This window comes from Colias croceus, chromosome 4 (genome assembly GCF_905220415.1).
Source record: "Colias croceus chromosome 4, ilColCroc2.1".
Taxonomy (NCBI): Eukaryota; Metazoa; Arthropoda; class Insecta; order Lepidoptera; family Pieridae; genus Colias; species Colias croceus.
The window spans coordinates 2,507,463-2,527,674 of NC_059540.1; the positions used below are offsets into that span (position 1 = coordinate 2,507,463).

At 32.0% G+C, this 20,212-nt stretch overlaps 1 protein-coding gene and 1 long non-coding RNA gene across 2 annotated transcripts; one reads left to right on the plus strand and one right to left on the minus strand.

The window, feature by feature from the left end:
* Positions 1-337: 337 nt before the first annotated feature.
* On the minus strand, positions 338-19,886 carry LOC123691472 (23 kDa integral membrane protein-like). Its single transcript, XM_045635883.1, has 5 exons — positions 19,491-19,886; positions 18,849-19,037; positions 17,777-17,956; positions 16,609-16,827; positions 338-1,319 (listed from the first exon to the last, which is right to left on the minus strand). The coding sequence occupies exons 1-5, from the start codon at positions 19,548-19,550 to the stop codon at positions 1,155-1,157; spliced, it is 813 nt and encodes a 270-aa protein (XP_045491839.1). The 5' UTR covers positions 19,551-19,886; the 3' UTR covers positions 338-1,154.
* On the plus strand, positions 3,958-5,073 carry LOC123691474. Its single transcript, XR_006751405.1, has 2 exons — positions 3,958-4,234; positions 4,605-5,073. It is a non-coding gene; the product is annotated as an uncharacterized LOC123691474 (long non-coding RNA).
* Positions 19,887-20,212: the final 326 nt, after the last annotated feature.

Consider the following 20,212-nt stretch of genomic DNA (forward strand, 5'->3'; position numbering starts at 1 on the left):
TAATTTTTTTTTCTTACATGTTAGATAATTGGCAACATTACTTAAATAACGTTTAATTTAACTCATTTCATTAAATAACGATTATCTAACTTAATTGTGATTTCAGTAGGTACCTACTTATATACAACATTATACAATGAAAAAGCTTAGATATGACAAAATGTGCATTTATGTAGCTTCAGGTCGTTCTGAATAATTTTATTAATAAGTTAACACGTTCGTTATAATGCCTAGGTACTTACTTAGTAAATAAGTAATTTATTTTTATTTTATGTCTCGAAAAATCGCTCGCTTTTACTTTGTGATAATAAATTGTTTTATAAATAAGAAAACAAAACAAAATTTAGATATTTATTCGACCATTTAATAAGTTTTATTTTTATATTTATAAATTATAATCCAGTTTAATTATAAAAAAACACATTCCAAAGCACACAACCAAGTTCCTATACCTATATAAATACCTAAGTTTAAGTATTATTAAGAAAAAAGGTACAACAAAGAGAGATACAATTTGTTCAATGTTTGATCTGTGGGTCTGTGGTCTGATTAAAAAAACAAATAACATTCCAATTTTAAACGTTGTGTTTTCTCTTTCGCCGCGTTCATTCATTGCCAACACAATATTTCTATATAACATGTAATATAAATTGTACATGTTATAATGCATACTAATAAATTGAGTAATATAATTAGGTTGTACGTTCAGATGACCTTGAAATCTTGAAAAGGGGAGCGCACCCTCTGCCTGGCAACACGTCTTATTTAATCTGTAACTTTCCCCAAATCCCAAGAGCGGGAACCCAGACGCAGAGAGTCACATATCTATAATAATATGCAGTATATTATTATTCTATGTACTTATGGGTATTATCTATACATTTTATATTTTGTTCATCACAATCTTGCAAAACTGTAAGTTTGTTGAAATAAGTTTATTTCTCTATCAAGAAAATTTATTTCTTGGAAAGAAAACACATAGGATCATGCATACTTATACTTACGATTGAAAAAACTTATATAAACTTGAGTTAGGCCGAACATCTTAAAAAAATATAACACAGTCATATTACTAACATACAGAACACGAAATGTCTTACCACAAAAATTAATAAAAACTTACAAACTACATAATCTATTTAAATATACAAGTCTCAATATTTTGGCAAGGTTGGGGCAGGCGCAGATGGCGAGGTAAGAAGGGAATCATCTGGAGCCGCGAAGGTCGCCTCTCTGGCTATAGTGGAGTTTCGAATGGACGCCCGTCGCCTCTCCCGTATAGCATGAGCAAGGAAAAACGTGCAGAATATACCCGTACTCTGTAAAAAAAAAAACTATGTTCGATTAGCGTTCGATACTGAAATTAAATTTGTTTTTCCTATATTTATTAATTTTTCCTGTAATTTTGTTGCTAAAGGATAAATTTCAAATCAATAAATTAAATTATACTATGATAACCTTTTACGAGTTAATTTACATCGAGGAAAATATTATTTTTCAAGGACCAAGGATAATTTTTTTTGTTTTTCGTAAACTTAATAAGGAAATGTTAGGTATTTAAAACTAAAGATATTTTCAAAATGTACAGACTACAGGCTATACAGCAGCTATTCTTGAAAGCAGAATCAGGCACTTCATCATTCAATTAATATTACGCTATTTTCCGGTGTGTTTAAATATGAAAATTGTCACAAATAATTTTTACTACCCCTCCACTGGTAAACCCCATAGGTAACGTTTTTATGATTATATTAGATACATTCAAATTAGCTATTAACCCTTAATTACTCGCGTGGGGTATATCTGACCCCACGGCGTATTTGAAGCGTCGTATCTCCGCCATTTTTAAAGCTACATGCGTGCCGTTTTTATTAGCTGCCTAAATACCTTCCCCGCCGCGAATCAAGCGCCAGCGACGCTCCATGTCGTGTGATTGTGTCAGGAGATCGCGTCTGGGGTATATATTGCCCCACGCGAGTATTCGTGCAACTTTTTTTGGACGAGTGAGTATGTGTATTTTTATTTTATAATGTGCAGTATATATACTAAATAGTTCGTTTTTTACTTATCTTTGTTTTCTGTGTATTTGTTTTAGGTTAGAACGCCTAAAATGGCAATTAAGCGTCTTTTTGACTACCAGATTGTTAAGCGTTTGGAAGACGACGAAGAAAGCATCATAGATAGTCCCGATGAAGATGAGGTAGAAGAGGACGTGATCCAGAGTGACCACAACTCAACCAAATGTGTGTTAGCTATAACGTCGGCAAAATACACACAAAATATGGCATATGGTTATATTTACCACACTGCCTAGGGCCATACAAAAACGGCTAAAAAATGCTCAAGTTCAGGATCCTAGCCACACTTCCAGAGGTGGTCCATCGACAACTTATAAAAGGTGCCATATCTGTCCAAGGTCAAAGGATAAAAAAATAAGATTTATGTGTGCCAAATGCCACCAGCAAGTTTGTCACGACCATTCCACTATGATATGTGATAAATGTATTGATTAAAAACTTCCTAAATTTAAAGTTTCATCTTCATAAGTTTATTACGTTTATATTGATTAAAGATAGTTAATCATTTAGAACAATGTTGTCTCTTTCTAATTTTATAATAAAAATAAAAGTATGTCATTAAAAATATGTTTTATTGTACCTTTAAAATTGGGGTTAAATATACCCCACGCGAGCGTAAGTGTAACTATATGGACGCGAGTAATTAAGGGTTAACCGTCGAAATAAATGAAATTTAGTAAAATGACGTAATTGTGAAGTAGCTTTGCGTACAAGAGCCTATTGTTCCAATATAAGAGTGACTCAGACACTTCTTATTTCCTCATACCTTCCTATTAAAATATAGGGCTACGTTTTACTAGCTAGTCATTTAAATTTCTAACACGAATAATTTCAAATAAATATGCCCAGGCATTTAGAATGTAAGGTCTATCTAGATTCTAGATTGTAAAGATTCACATACAAATAGCTTAAATTGAATCTCATCGTCTGAAATTAATTACACTTCTTTGGGCAATTTGGAAAATAAAAATAACTGCGAACCAAGCAGTTTGTAAAAAACCTTTACTTGTATCGAGTATTTAATGGTTTACAGATGCAGACGTTTGCACTGATTTCAACTGTTTAAAAAGAAATACCTAGCTTGTTTTAATAGAAAACTCGTTTTATTTTTAATACAATATTTTGTGATCATTAGCTGAGTTAAAAATATATATTGTTTTATGATGAAACTAAAATGGTAAACACGAAAAGGCCGTTCCATGCCCGTATAATTAGTAGATAGGTAGTAGACGGATAGATATTGATTTTTCCACCGTCCATGACAAATTATTATTAACTATGACAAATTTTATACCATTCCACACGCATAATATAACAAAAAATTTCTTTGTTTCAGTATTTTCAATTACGATGGGGAAATCTGACTTCAATGTTTACTAAGTATACATAATATATAATATAAGATACTATCTATAAAACGCTCAGGATGTACCTAAGATGTAATAACAACAATTAATAATAATTATTACCAATGCTCTGATAAAGTCAATTATTGACTCTATCAAAGCATTGGTAGAGTCTCATGCTTAAAGGTCTCATGTCTTATGTATCATGATATGACACGATAATATAATAACACCTTTTTAGCTAGAACCCAACACGTAATCTGCCTTATGTACAATACTTCAAAAGGACACAATCCTGTTTATGAACGGAAAAATACACGTAGGTAATGTCACCCTACAAGGATATCTTATAATGGAATGATTGTCGATATAAATCAGTTAAGTATCTATCTGATGAAGATGTAGATGAATAGAGATTTTTCTGTTTGTCGTAAACAGCTACGTGCCTAGTGTAGTATGTTGTTCATATAAATAATAATTAACAGATGAATAATAATATGGCGATCGTTACAATATTCTGAGTCTGCTTTATATTTAAATTAGGGTAAACTCACCTAATTGTGTGACTCACTTAATTCGGAGATACAACGTTTGGACTCTTAACACAGCGTATTAGGAGTAAAATCCAATACATTAAAATTAACCCTAGGGTAGGGTAATAAAGCTTCTTTTCGTGTACAAGTTTTTGTTAAGATCGTGCGAGTGAAATAGTAACAATCACGGGATTTGTCATTGCGCCCGCCATGTTTGACGTTTCACCGGTAGCGTGCGACTATGCTGTCATTATTTAATTAGTTTTAAATAGAAAAGGTGAGTTAAAGTTCATGATACTTTGACAATTAATTGTTAAAAACATATATTTGTTATAACCGACAAAGGTTTTAGTAATTTTTCATTTGTTTTTGCACAATACCTTATTTCCTGGGTTCAAAAAGTTAACGATTCTCAAGATTGCAACTCAAAACAGTGTCACCGAATTAACCAAGCAAACTTTTATTATTTTCAATTCGTGTATTAATAATTGTCTTCAGTACGTATACGTTAGTAGTTTAAGTCAGAAAATATTTATTTTTACTCAGGTAAAAAAGTAGGATCGCTTTCAAGCATTTTAAAAGAGTCCGTTATTTTTTTTATCGAGTTTTTATCACATAATTAAGTGAGTTATTTTTTTTTATTTTAGACAGCATGGAGGAAGACAAAAATAAAAATAGAAAATATAATGAAACAACCCTGACATCCGCAATTCAAAGTATTCTGCAGTCAAAAATGAGTCCGTACACACTACACACAAACAATTTATAAAGTCCAATATTGTTTTTTATTGTTCCCCTCTTTTGATAGTTTCTCGTTGATTAATAAATACATAATTATTACTTTCAATATATTATATTTTTTATTCATTTTATTTTTTTGTTACTTTTGTGTTAAAAAATAATAAATACTCACTTAATTCGGTTATAACAGAATTAGAGAAGTACTATCACCGAATTAAAGTGATTGTCACAGAATTAGACAAGTCATCGCGGTTTGATTAAGCTCATTTTACGCTGAGTTAATTCATATGTGTTAAGATTACACTTGCTCATATGATAAATAGAAGACTGATTAATGATCCTATTAAAAATAAAAATAAAATTTATAAAGTTTAACCTGTTTTTTTTTTCATATTCTGTTTTGTCACAGAATTAGATGAGTTGACCCTATGCACTTATTGCCTTTGACAGTTGTCTGTTGTAGACTTGTCTTATGTTGTTATGTTCCAAATCTCGCATACTTGCACTGTAGGTAGGTACTTGCATAAAGACGTCTTTAATAATCATTAGCTTAATCATTAGTATAACAAGTTTCTATTCAGTTGAACATTTATGCTTGCTTCCACAAAATCTAGTACGCAACATGCAAGATCTCAGCAAATCACAATTAACACAAACACTTATATTAACAATTATATGCAAAACAACACCCACATGCATTACATAATCGCGTGATATAATCCGCCTATTTCTAAACAGGACTAGCGTGACCTCGATTCCCCTGAAGAGACGCACTCTTCAATTTAGCCACATCACTTGTATCTGTTTCAGTCCCTTTCTAATTGTATGAAAGTGAGCGCGGGATGTAAGGTGTAATCACGGAGGTTAATTGGCTCCCACGCAGGTGCGGATCGCTAGTAATGATCGTTCGAGTACATCCTCATATCCTGTGCTTATTATTTTAATGTGACTAGATAGATTTTCACAATCATACCGCTCTATTATTATGAAACGGGGCAAACTTTGAGATCTCGATATTTTTTTGGGTTTGAGGAATAATGTGATAATAAGGAAAAATTGGGAAAAGGAACAAAATAAGAATTTAAAATCCAAATCCTTATAAAGCCCTTAAAAATCAACGAGATTATCTATAGAGAATAAACTAGTTTTCATAGATCTTATAATTGCATATCTTAAGTAGCCTCAGCTATTTCTACAAAATAACACAGGCAATTTACAAATATCACGAACGCAAATTACCAAGACACTATTATAACCAATGCAATGGCTCGGAGACTAAACCGTCTCATCTATGGCCGTTTTAATTAGTGTTAATTAACTCTCAGCCGACAACTATGGCACTTACGTAACATCAGGGTCTTTACTCCTTAGTACCATGGGACTATTAGTCATCTTCAATGTTTATCTTAAAGAAAACAAGAGTTTCACATAAATTGCTATAGACAACAAATAAACAATCTGGTTTGGGTTGTATCAAACAACAGGAACATAGAAACAATAACATTTTTTTGGATTTTACTCATAAGAAAAAATTAACCGAATTTATTAACCATAGAAAAATAGCGTAGACCGTATGTTAAATAAATAATTACGGAAAATCCCCTAAAAAGTTAATAGATGCAACCTTTGTGAAATTGTACGGACTACACGGGTATCTTGGTGTAACCCACACCATGTACATTATGAAGCCGTTGCACTATTTTATATTATCAGGAAATTAATCCCTTTTTAATTACTTTGTCTTCTTTTTCATCACTTAGGATCCTGACGTTATCTCGTCATAGAATTATCAAGACGATATATTAGGTACTAATAACAGTATGGTTACTCATAATTAAACTGGTTTCCAGGACTTGACTTAATTAATTAATTGGTAATTTCAGTCCTGATTAGATAATTTCTAATTAATTCGTACATCATCTAATTGCTTATTAGCAGAGGTATAAGTTAAATAGGTACCTACGGCCTACCTAAGGGGATCATGTTATCACGTTTCCTAGTCAGTTAATTGTTAAACATTAGTTACAAACATTATTTGTTCTTTGTTCCTTTTTTGGTTGGTCTATTAGTAGGAAGCATGGCGCAAATTCGACTTCATAATATCTGCATAAAATTGCGTGTTCTATAATATCCACAAAATCCTTCCCTCATTGGGAATATATATGACACAATATAGGTCTTCTTTCCTTGTCCCAGTCAATTTGAAAACCACATACAGAATGACAAACCGTCTAGCAGTACGTCAGAGGAAAAGCCATTCATATACACTGTTGCCTTGAACAATCATTTTGAGATGGCTCAAAGGCCACTACCACGTAAGGAGTCGTGAGGTCATAGAGGATTGTGTCATTGTTTGTTGTGCCAGCTTTTCCTTCCCGCCAATAATGTACTGTCAAATATTCGGTCATCATTATAATTTTAACCTAATCACGCACTATGCCAAAGCCGAAGTGTGAAACTACTTCCATGCGGCACAACCATAGAAATCTAAATAACAAGACATATGGGCACAACCTACCTGCTAAATATTTTGCCTTTAATCTACACTAGTGTTGTAATGAAGAAAGACACTCGTACTTTTTCATTAAAACCTTAAAAAATGTATCTATTTTGAAAACCAGGGCAAGCAGACAGATAAAGAACAAATTGAGTTACCTAACTACTTACTCCTATGTGAGTTTTTTTTATTGTCTTTAAATATTGAACATAGTATCTTTACGGCCGCGGCGGCCGCGGCGGCATTAAATAATAAATATTAACTGTAAAAACATATATCGTTATTTTTTTGGCACATTAGGTCATTGCGCCAGTTCGCGTCCACTTAGTGCAGTTGGAAAGTTTGAAGGAGAAAATAAAAATGTTCCAGAACAAATTTCAACGCAAAATTTATGTAACGTGTTCATTACATAGTCTATTTTAAGATTTACTTTCAATTGTGTTGGAAATATCATGTGGTTTTTATTTATCTAGACAAATAGCAGAATTAGGTGTTTTACCCAGTTCGCGTCCAAAAATTCCAGTTTGCGTCCACCCGTGGACCAGTTCGCGTCCACCAGCTTAGAAAAAGAATTAAAAGTGAATTGGGTGACATTTTATCAGATAAATGCAAATAAAAATTAGATTTTAATAAATTATTTATTTACGAATATAGGTATTTAATAAAAACCGGCCAAATGCGAGTGGGACTCGCATACCGAGGGTTCCTTATTAACCTGTTTTTTTTCATATGTTTTATCTGTAAATTATTATTTTTTCAATATTTCCCTTATTCGTGCTATAAGAGGTTCCTTCGTACCAAACGTAAAGTGTCTGTGTTCACGTAAAGTACCCTGTAGGTTTTGATTCCCTTGCGAATGTCTAAATTTGCGAAAATTTGCAGCATAAACGGCTGTATCTTTTGAATTATTTGGCTTATAAGTTTGATTTTTTCACTGCTTCAAGGGACCGTAGACTTGAGTATTCAATATAAATTTCAGCCTACTTAATACCTGAACGCGTTACTGAGAAAAAGGGTCTTGACAGAAAGACAGACCGGCAGACGGACATACAGACGGACGGATATCAAAGTGATCCTACAAGGATTCCGGTTTTTTAATTTCACTGTAAGGAAACTGGAAAAACTTATTTATTTATTAACTTTAATTAACTTATTTATCTTCTCATCATTAATAGAACTAAAAATTAACAAAAAACAAAGTTACATTATGTAAATAAATAATAATCAGTTCTATTAAGATTACCTACTTACCCTATTTTTTAGTTTCTAATGAATTAAATTTCTTTTTTGTTTATATTATTTTCTTAACCACAGACTTATTGACTCTCATTCTCAAAGATAGGTACTAGTCTCATTCTTAGAATACCCATTTTCAAAAAATAGCATAAAAATTTGCTAATTTGAATGAAAATTTAAATTATCAACTTGTGGTCTTAGTCAAAAATTTACAATCTATTTTAAATTACATATTTTAACAAACAATTCATTGCTACGTAATGAAAAACAATGTGGACGCAATATGTTCTATTGATTATGCACTATAGGTATAGTTTGCGCCCACCGTGGACGCAAAATGGAAGATGTATAAATTCGGTGTAGTAATTCGCGTCCACCTTATTTTAGCTATTAATTGTAAAAGAAATAAGCTGATTTATAATCCATACTATTCCATGTTTTGTTAGCAAAGTAAAGAAATAGTTACATATTCAAAAATTCACATTTAACAATAAGATACTTACCGCCAAACGCGACGCTGCGCACTATTTTTTTTCTCAAAATTCCGCGCGTTTTAGCTCTCTCGTCTAATAGCCAAAATTAAATATTTTTTTTAAATAGGATAGGCGGTGCGCAGGCATATTTTGAATATGTGTGCATGTCTCTTATACAGTGAGGTATTATAGGAAATTTTTCTTATTACAATTTTACATAAAGTTTACTTATTTTCGTGAATTTTCTAAAAGATATCCGCAAAATGGACGCGAATAGGCAGGTGGACGCGAACAGGCGCAATGACATTAATTTATGGCCTTTCTAGAACCCCCATCAATTATTGAAATACGTAAATCTAAATAGCCTAGTAATAACAAACGAGGTCTTTTACTATTCACTGCCTAGGTTTTCTTAATTTGGTATTTAACTTTCAAATCTGATTCAAGGCAAGGTTATATGTGTAGAATTTATGTTAATAAAACGTTTTCGTAATTAATTTTACATTTGCACTAGTAAGTAGTAGGTAATTTAGTTTAATCATTAGCAAAATTATTATGGTAGGTATTAGTTGCCTTGTCAAAATTTGACCAGCACAATTTAGAAATCCCTACTTAATATTATAAATGCGAAAGTAACTTTGTCTGTTACGCTTTCCCGCTTAAACCTCTCAACCGATTTTGATGAAATTTGGCACAGACAACCTTTAGACCCTGAGAAAGAACATAGGCTACCTTTTATTGCGAAATACGGACTAGGGCGAAGCTGGGGCGGACCATGATGAAATACTTTCAACAAGTCACAACTAAACAATCAAACATTCTTCCGTTTTAAGTGCATTTCTAGTAGGTACTATAATATCCTCCGTAGTCTCCGTACAATAACAACCTCTGCCAGGCATAGAGTAAATTAATGTTTGTATTAACATATTGTATAACATAATATCTGTATATTCATCAGTTTTAAATAATGGTCAACAAACAGAGTCAAACGATACATAAACATTAAACAATTTTATAAGTACTAAATATCCGTTCCAAACAAGTCTTATCTTAATAACACTTCTCGAGGTTTATAAAATAACTTCCCACCATAATAATGGTAAATATTTATAGTGCTCGTTGATTGAGTGGCGGCACGTCTCAGTGTTGGGTATACTTTGTAGATCTTGGACAAGAATAACTAAAAACTATTTATAATTTCGCTAAATTCCATAGATAATAATATTATGATAAACTGTTTAAAAAGTAAAAATATTAGGTAGCTAAAACGTGGAATATGAGTTCAGTATTAACTTAGGTATTTACCTTAATAATACCTTTGCTATAGATGGTGTAGATTACGTTCTATACAATCTATATCCACCAATAAATTTGAAGCCACGTTATAGTATGATATTATTATCATGGGCTTTACCAATCATATCCAACACCAAACTGAATTAAAAGAAAAATAAATAAATGAGCATCCTAAAGACCTGCTCCTTTTAGAATAAAAATAAAAAAGTCTATTTACATAATAAACACTGAGCAAATTAAAATATTGTACTCTTAGCGAAAGATAAGAATAAAAGCTGAATTTATATACAGTGTAATTAATCCTTTGTTTATTAAACTAAGCACTTGAAGACGTTACAATGTACAACATTATTATAATTTATAATAATGCTTACAAACGTGGGATTGTAAGAAGTTCCCCGAAGCAAAGCGATATGAACAAGACTCTACTGTTGTATGTCTTATTATTTATTTGCTTAGAAATAAGACCACTGTTTTTGTGAACAATGGGGCAATTGACCAGGTTTTTTATAATTATAATTACGGTTTTGAAAGGGACAAAGTTGAATGGACGGACTCTTTTGACTTGTGAAATGTTTATGTTTTGTTATCAAAATCGTATACTTGAAAGTTGAAATCTTTATTGGTTATTGTACTAACATTCAAACACTCGTTTTACACAGTTGAGTTCCCTGAAAATAATATAAATGTAGGTACCAGCATTTACTGTTTGTTTTTATTAAGCATTATTTTGAATAATACTTTTCTCCTACTTCTACTACACTTTCGTTTACTATTCTTCTAAATATTTATATTTCCTCTTTTAATTATAATATACTTATGTACATCTCTACTTTTAACTTTTTCAAATATACTTCAAATTAGTCTCTCCTTTTTAGTTTTTTTACCAGAAGTAGTACGTAGTAGTCCTACTAGGTAGTTATTATTCTGTGCCAGAAGCAAAAATAATCTTAAAACAGATACCATATTTCATAGATTTCCTGCAAATGTGGACAATAAGGAAACATTATTACTGCTTAATTAAATAATGCAATGGTCCCGTGGAGAGGCTGATTACATGACGTCACCTGCTGAGCTTTTAGTGCCACTCTCATCATGAAATGTCAATTAGGATTAATTCAGTGTGCATGTCGCACTAGATGATCAAACTACTTGAATTTTTTTTTTTATCGGAACAAAGAATTCTTCAAGAAAGAGGAAAAAATGTAAGTCATGCTGGACAAAGTTAATTCTCAATAGCAACAAGGAATTAAGAAGAAATCAACACATTTTTTCTTAGTAAATAATTAACAATCTCTATACTTAATAGTATAGAGTTAATTGTAGAGGCATTTAAAACAACATTAAAATTTAAAACAATCGTTGTATGACAGAATTATATGTTCCTAGGTACATATAAAAAAGCAACAAGGCATATAGGTCAAAAGATGTCCACTACTATATTAGCCTTGCTCTGTGATGTCCACGTCTCTATAAATTAGGAAGTCCGCGCAAGATCGCCAAAGAGCTCTAGTATCTCTGTGCTTTTCATAAAAATAGCTGGTTCAAGAGATATTATGTATGTTCTTATTTAGGTAGGTATTAAACCTACCTAAATAAGAACATACATAAAAATGAGAATGATAGATGTATATTTTTGATGTTAAATTAGCATCTATACATATAATAAATCTGTAGAAGGGTCAATTCTGTACATTGAAAATATTGAAAAAATAAATACCAGGGGGTGTTACTGAATCGATACCAAACCCAAATATGTGATTAAAAAAATTTTTGTCTGTCTGTCTGTCTGTCTGTCTGTATGTGAAGGCATCACGTGAAAACTAGCGGTTCGATTTCGATGAAACTTGGTATAATTATACCTTATTATCCTGGGCGTAAAATAGGATACTTTTTATCCTGGAAAAATACGTAGAAAAAAATTAATCTTAATTTTTCAGTTTTATCCATAGACGTTGTTCCGTAGAACCGCGAACACACGTTGCGTACATTATTATAGGCCTAGCCGTATTTGGGAATTGGGTCCAATAGATATTTATAAGATTTTATTGTCAGAGGTACCTACTCAAAATGGAGAAATAAACCATCCACGCGAAGACCGACATCCGCGCGGACGGAGTCGCGGGCGGAAGCTAGTTTAAAATATATTTTTAAACTTAATACCTAATGAATTATTCATGATGGGCTAAAATAACCAGGTATGTATTATGAAAAGTATAAATAACAAAAAGATATGAATATCGCATATGCATGCATTGTATATTGTACTTATTAATATGGCAAATGAAATGAAAATAATCTTTTTGATAAATTTGTAATTTTATATAAATTTATCAAAAAGATTATTTTCATTTCAATAAATTTGTAATTTCGCTAACGTAGCACGTACAAGACCGATAATTTTAAAAAGCCATGAAGCCTTAAAACAGTGTTGATCCTTGAAAAACCCATCAAAGTGACCATTAAATTAATTCGCTGCGCAGTAAACAATTAAAACCCATGGGTCACGTAGTTATTGTAATTAATCATGCAATCCTAGAAATATAAGGAATAATGTTTGTAATTATGAAGTAGGTATTAGAATTTAAACGTTCTTTGAAGACAAGACTACAGCTGTTAATGATCATAACATTCTTAACTTAACTACCTATAGTTAAGTTAAGAATGTTATGATCATGTTACATATAAATAAAATTTGTTTAATAAATTGATTTGTCAAATTTTATTTATGTATAAAATTTATTAAATAATTATTAATATTTTTGCACATAAATTATTCATTATTGCAATATTTCGAATATTAATTAACCCATAAACAATGATATTATATATAGAAACAAGAGGTAGATACGTTATCAACGCACCAAAACGAAAACCGTGAATTGGTCCTAATTGGGACCAGTGGAATCAGTCAGATTGTGACTTGTGACAGCGAACGCACATGCTGTTATAAACGTTAAAATTATCAATAATGCCTTCTTGTGTGTTCAGAAAGTGCACAAATTACGATAGTAAAACATTGAGATAATATTAATATGGAGCAGACACCACGAACAAAATCTGTGCGCCAAGCGAGGCGGCGCGGGGCGCGCGAATGACGGCTAGACAGTCATAGATTATGCGATGTCTTTGTACTTACATAATATTTATTTTAGGTATAAACTGACTTTACTACGCGGGGCTAACAATATCTGGCATATAATATAGGATGATGTAAATAGTGACGTCATATGGAATAATTTAATTTTTTTCGTGTTTTAGGTTCAGTCAGGGCTATGGGAAGTTTTATTCCTTACAAATTGAGCCTTTTTTTAGAAAAAAAATAATTTTTCCCTTTCTTCACGGCCCAGACATGGAAACCTTGAATAGAAAAAATATTAATTACTTATCTCTGAACTAGCGGTCCGCCCCGGCTTCGCCCGTGGCACATATTTCGCAATAAAAAGTAGCCTATGTTCTTTCTCAGGGTCTTAAGATTGTCTGTGCCAAAGGAGAATGCCCATGAAAGTATGGACCACAGTACAGTGTTGCGTCAATGCCAGAGTGGTTTTGGAGGGTTCTTCGATATTCAAAAGATTTTTACCAATTGATTTTTTTGTGATAAAAACAGGGGTTTTCAAGATATTGAGAAAAATGTGAAATAACCTCAAAACTTAAATAACCCCGATTTAGTTAGGTTTATGTGTGATTTAGGTAACATTTTATCGTCCAAAGGTTATTTTTCGATTAACATATTTAATCTATGCGTAGAGCTTATGCTTTCAGACAAAGTCTATCTGTTCATCGGCTAGTGTAGGTAGGCACCAGAAATCTTCCGGGACGGATTTCAAGAAAACCTAAATATATACTTAAAAAATGCCAATTGAGTTTTTATTCGGTTTACATGTTGTTGTTGCTGTTGTTGTTTGAATCATTTTTTCACTACATATTCGAAGAAAGAAACAAATAAGAAATAACTGGTTACCTACCAAGCTATGTCATAATAATATTTTTTTTATATATACATATTTATATTATTTTACTTCACTATCTTTGTTAAAACAACCTACAGTGTATAAACAATACCATAAAGAGTGATTTTATGTTAATTGATTTTTTTTGTAATTCAATGAAAACAATAATCGATATTAATACATTTAGCTATTTACCATAGTAAATGTAATAAGTAACCGCTTGGTTACCGTGGTAACCGGTAATGGACACTAAATCTATAATAACGGATCTAAACAATTACATGTCTTATTAGATTTTACAAAACATTCCCTGTTCAAAATATATTTTCCGATGGTAAGAAGGCCTCTAAATTGCCGAGATTTTTTTTAATAGTATTGTTGTCTTGATGCATGAGAAAAACCAGTACCAAAAATGGGCATTCTCTTTTCATCAAAATCGGTCCAGTAGTTTATGAGCCTATTAATTACAATCAAACAAACAAACAAAGTTTTCCTCTTTATAATATTAGTGCAGATAAATAAATAATAATTCAATTACACGTTCAAGTCAGTAGCTTATACAATATCAATTAAAAACTTGATTAAAATCAATTAACAAAAAAAATTGGTGATTGAGTAATTGATTTTCATATTTCATGATTTCACCTTTTTTCAATTAACAACCAGTCTATGCTTTTCTAAATATGTAAAATTATTATTTTATACTATAAAAATATACGCCAGCAAATATTACTAACAACACTTATTTCATGCCCAATGTCATATCTTAAATTTTTAATCTATGACAAAATGTCACCCGCCAAAAATTTTGCTCTAACTAAGTTTTAAAAATTATTATCTAGTTACTTACTGATGAAAAGTTATTCCTTTGCACTTTTCCGTATTCTTTGTATTATTTGTGCAATATCGTTACACACACGTAGGCATATTTGATGCGTTTCACTTTAAAACAAATAAAAAATGAGCGTGACGTTCGCGCCAATGAGCGAGCAAGCGACTGAGTGCAGTTACGCCACATGACGTATGTTGAGTGGAACATAAGTGATGTAGGCGGTATCGTCTCCATATTAATATTATCTCAATGTAGTAAAATAAAGAAAGATAGAGGAATATCATATCACAGGTAAATGTATTAAAATATTATAATTTTAGAGCAAAAATAACAATTTGCAATTATCAATGATTGACACTTGCTTGACACTTGTATTGAAATAATGAAAGGGATAAAACATTGCTTCAATCACTAGTGTGACAAAGCTAGCGCACACTGTGTTCAAAGATTATCATGTAGATACGATTATTGAAAATAGAACGGCTATTTTATTAATTTCGATTTGGGTAAATACTTGATTATTTTTATATTTAAATCCACACAGTGCATGTAATTAACAAATATATCTATTTATTATATACAATGAAATCGTGATGGCAAAAATGTTTGTTTGCAAAAATGATGTTGAATATACGTATACATTAAAGAAAAGATTATCGCTACTGACGAAAAATGCTATTTGCTTTTCTGTAAATAGCTATTGAACAACACATTTTATTTGTGTTTTAGATGAAAAAGGCTTATACTTCATCCTTTCTTTTATTTCATACTTTTTTTCATCTAGGCACCACTATTATTATATCCTACAAGTTGGAGTGATGACCTGGTACGGGTTCCGGGAACTGCCTTGAAACGAATAGCATAAGATCGGTCCGTATGGAGTTCTTTAAGGAGGACTATGCTCAGCTGCAGTGGGTGCTCATCGGGTGAAATGATGATGACCGAAAACGAACACCACAGCTAGTAATAAATGCTTAATACAGTTATATCTCAAAAAAGTTTTTTTCATTTTAATACAACTTCATAATAATAATAATTAAATAGTAAATGAAAGTGTCACATTTGTTTACGTGTGCAGGAAACGTAACATCTATAACATTGAACCTTCTGTGTCGTTAGTCTATGCCAATTGCCATGGCAACTATTTGTTTATTTATATTTAATTGGTGAATTCTTATGACTTTTGCTTACACCTGCGCGGAAGTGACAAACTATCTTTGTCTTTTTTGTTTATATCATTTTATTAAGAGCCATCTCTCTTATACAGTCTGTCAATGTAATAAATTAAGTAAAATGAAACTTGTATTTGTGTGTGCCTGACACTGCATAGGAAGCATTTTTTTTGGATATATTGTGAGTATATAACGTACCTATCTATACATAAAATATCATTGCCCATAAAAGTATTCTAACGCCATCTAGTGTTCACTACAGTAACTATACTTTTACAATTCGTATTATGTATTATCACAGACTAATAATAATATACTACGTATATTACAGTATTATGGTCCCATTACATTAAAAACCTCGATATCAATATATACTTGTTTCGTGTTTGTCGTTTTTTATTTTGCTATTTCGTTTATATTATAATTTAGATATTTTTACAAGTTAACTAACCTGCAAAATAGAAGCTATCAATGCCACCATAGCGACCAATAACAACTGCTGCTTCGCATATTCATGCAGGGGATTCCCGCAGCCACGTTGGAACAGCGTGGTGCAGTCAGCCACGTAGGGCTTCTGTATGGAGTCTAGTGGTCCCTGTCCACAACAGGAGAACGGCACGTGCCCTGAGGAACTGTAGTCACCTGGCCCGCTGACACCGCAGCATTGAAACTGGGAATTAGGAAATTGTTTTGTTAAATAGACAAAATGGTTTAAAAAAAACATTTGTGATTCAAAACTTAAATTTTGGGTAAATTTAATTTTTAATAGTCGTGACTCGTGTTATTAATAAGTATTATAATTAAGCATAAATGATACTCAGCAGCATGGCAAAAATTTATAAATTATGCTCAATGCAACTACATTTTTTGTCAGTAACTAAATAATACATTTAATAAGTGGTTAATCGTGTTTCATTTGTCGTACCTATTAGAATGTTTACTCTAACCCACATATTGTTCTTGTTATTTACTCATATTATAATAATAAATATTATAAATCGTGTAGAAAAATTGTAGCTCCTACACGCAAAAACTTCGTAGAGAATATACTTAGATAGGTGCGCATTTAGGCCATGAAATAGAATATTAAATTTAGTTCTCCGACTCCCTGGTACATCTAAAACCTAATCTATAGCAATCAATTAAACACAGCCATTATTCTCTGGCCTTGCATGTCGCATGGATCTGCACACGTGATTCATACAGCAATGTATTACTCTGCTCTGTATGGTAAGTCGGTCGACTATTAACAAATAGAAATAATGAATCTAAGTAATGCAAGTGGCAGTACACCATCTCTAGGGGTTTGCAAAGTCAATATTAATACTGGTCGATAAGCGATTGTAATTGTTTTATTGCATATAAAAACAAATATTTTTTGATCACCATTAATTCGCGTTTACTTTTATATTAGCGTTATAAAAAAACTTCGTCATCTGGACACCCTATTGAAAAATCGATCAAATACCCTTTTGAAAAATCGATAAAAACAAGCAATTTTGTATAGTGGACTACGACTACATAATTTAATAAATCGAAAACATTTAATATTTCAAATTCAGAATTCATTTCAACCAAACCTAACGCTCTTATTCTTCAATAACATCATTAAAAACTACCTTCACATGAAGCCTATCCCATCTAATAGTGTCTGTGTTGGCTTCCTTAATATCTATGGTGTCCATGAAGTATGTTGTCATGGTCGTCTTGATGTCGATCTCTATGTTGTCCCACACAACCATCGCCCAGACGAAACAAGCGAATTCGATCACCACGACGAGTATTATTAATATTCCCGCCTGAAATCGAATTGTTACTATTTAATCTTACAAGTTTCATATAGACGAAAAAAGAAAGTGAATATGTATTAAATTCTCATCTTTTACTAGTGATTTATTTTTTACTATCTTTCCACCCGCAGCTTCTCCCGCGCAGTTAAAGAAAAACCCGCATAGTTCCCGTTCCCGTGGGATTTCCGTGATAAAACCTATCCTATTTCCCGGGGTAAATAGTAGCCTATGTCCTTTCTCGGGTATCAAAATATCTCTATACCAAATTTCATGCAAATTGGTTCAGTAGTTAAGGCGTGATTGAGTAACAGACAGACAGAGTTACTTTCGCACTTATAATATTAAGTATGGATTAATAATATTGTCCTAAAATGTATGTGCCAAAAGTAATCAACATTATATTAACTCCAAACTATGTCGAATCAGAAGTCCTTAATGAAGTTAAACTTTCAGGATATAATTAAATATTATTAATTACTAGAGCTCTATTACTTCTTGATAGAGCTGACATATTATTAACATTGTACAGTAAATGAACCTAGAAAATATATGTAAAGTTCATGCATAAACAACTTGGGGTAAAAAAGTGTGGAATTCTGTTTACATATATGTACATATTAATTGAATTCTATGGAATCAATGTTAATAAAATCAAACAGCGTTTACATTTCATGTGAATTACACTTGTTTTCTCAGTGTCATGATGATTTACTTTAAAATTAGATATTATGGGCTCAAGTTCATTGACCCTTGTAAGGTTGTGTGTTTTTTGCGTTTTATCCAAACGGTGCTTAAAATTGGTGCCGGTAAACTCTTTAGATTAGTGTTCATCTTGTTTTGCAAACACGCCCGTAATAAATACAGTAAAATATGTTAAAATACCCGTATTTACATAACATACCATTATAACGTGTATCTGGTGCATGGATTTCGCCGTTCGCCAACCTATCCAGGCTATTGAACATGTAATGATGGCCATCATTAGCAACAATATAGCCGGATATTCCACATTCACGCCAATAAAATGACGGTAGACGAACAATCGGTACAAGAGGAACCCACTCGCACCGAACAGTACTACTGCTGACATCTGTGGACGAGTTGGAGAATCATGATAAATACATAATGCTACCAAACAAAAATGTCACCTGTCAAGCTAAACATCTACCCTACACAGTCAAGTTATCCTCACAATAACTAGCGCCATTTGATCGAGAAAATCCAGGAAAATTGGGCCAATCGGATTCAGGCGAATTATCTTGAATATTATTTATTAGGTTTTGTATTAATGTATATATTATCATAATTAGTGATGATAATATATACATTAATACAAAACCACAAGTCTGCGTATAAACATTTTTAAAACATAAGTACTTATAATTTGAATGATATTAAACTCCATTCTTGAAATAATGTTTATAAATCATGTTTTCATTACGGAGCGAGCATCGTTCAAGTTGTTATGACAACAGACCCACGCTGATTCAGCATAACGGGAACAACAAAAAGCCGGAATCAAATTTTACAATAAAATACTCACTGCGAATAAAACATTGAATGTCAGCACGAGATATTTCCAACAATTCGAGGATAGAGCCATTGTGTCGAGCGTTCACATGTCCGAGATTTTATAACTTGTTTGAAACTCTTGAAACAAAAGCACGGTCGTTCCACCTCAAGGAATACCGAATGATTGTATGTCGCTTGGACCGCGCCACTCGCTACTGACGATGCAACGATAGCGACGAACAGAATTAAACACTACATTTATCTTCACATTATTGTATTTTTATCTATTGAAATCAATAATTTTCACGGTGAAAATATTCGAGGAAAGTATGTGTAATGCGTTTTGATGCTGTTTCTTATCAGCTTATCGCAATGATAAACAAGGTTTGTTCCTCATAACTGTACCGTGCATTTCGTAATCTAACCTAGTTTTATGCGCGACTGCTGAAGATTTACTTTTCATCTTGTGTTCGCTTGTTGAAGTATTATTAGCACGCGACATTTTCTATTTTTAACGCACTTGTTCCTGAGCTTTTACTACCTACTATACCTTCTAATTTATATACTTTTTAAGTCAAGAAATAAATAAAAAGATAACATTTTTATATGAAACTAGCTTTCATATGTGGCTTCGTTTATCTACGTTATTGTGCATCAGTCGATGCCTATTTTAATTTGCATCCTCTTTTTTATCTACAAAATTCTTTTTTTATAGATTATTATATAATAAAAGTATCACCTTCACTAAAAAAT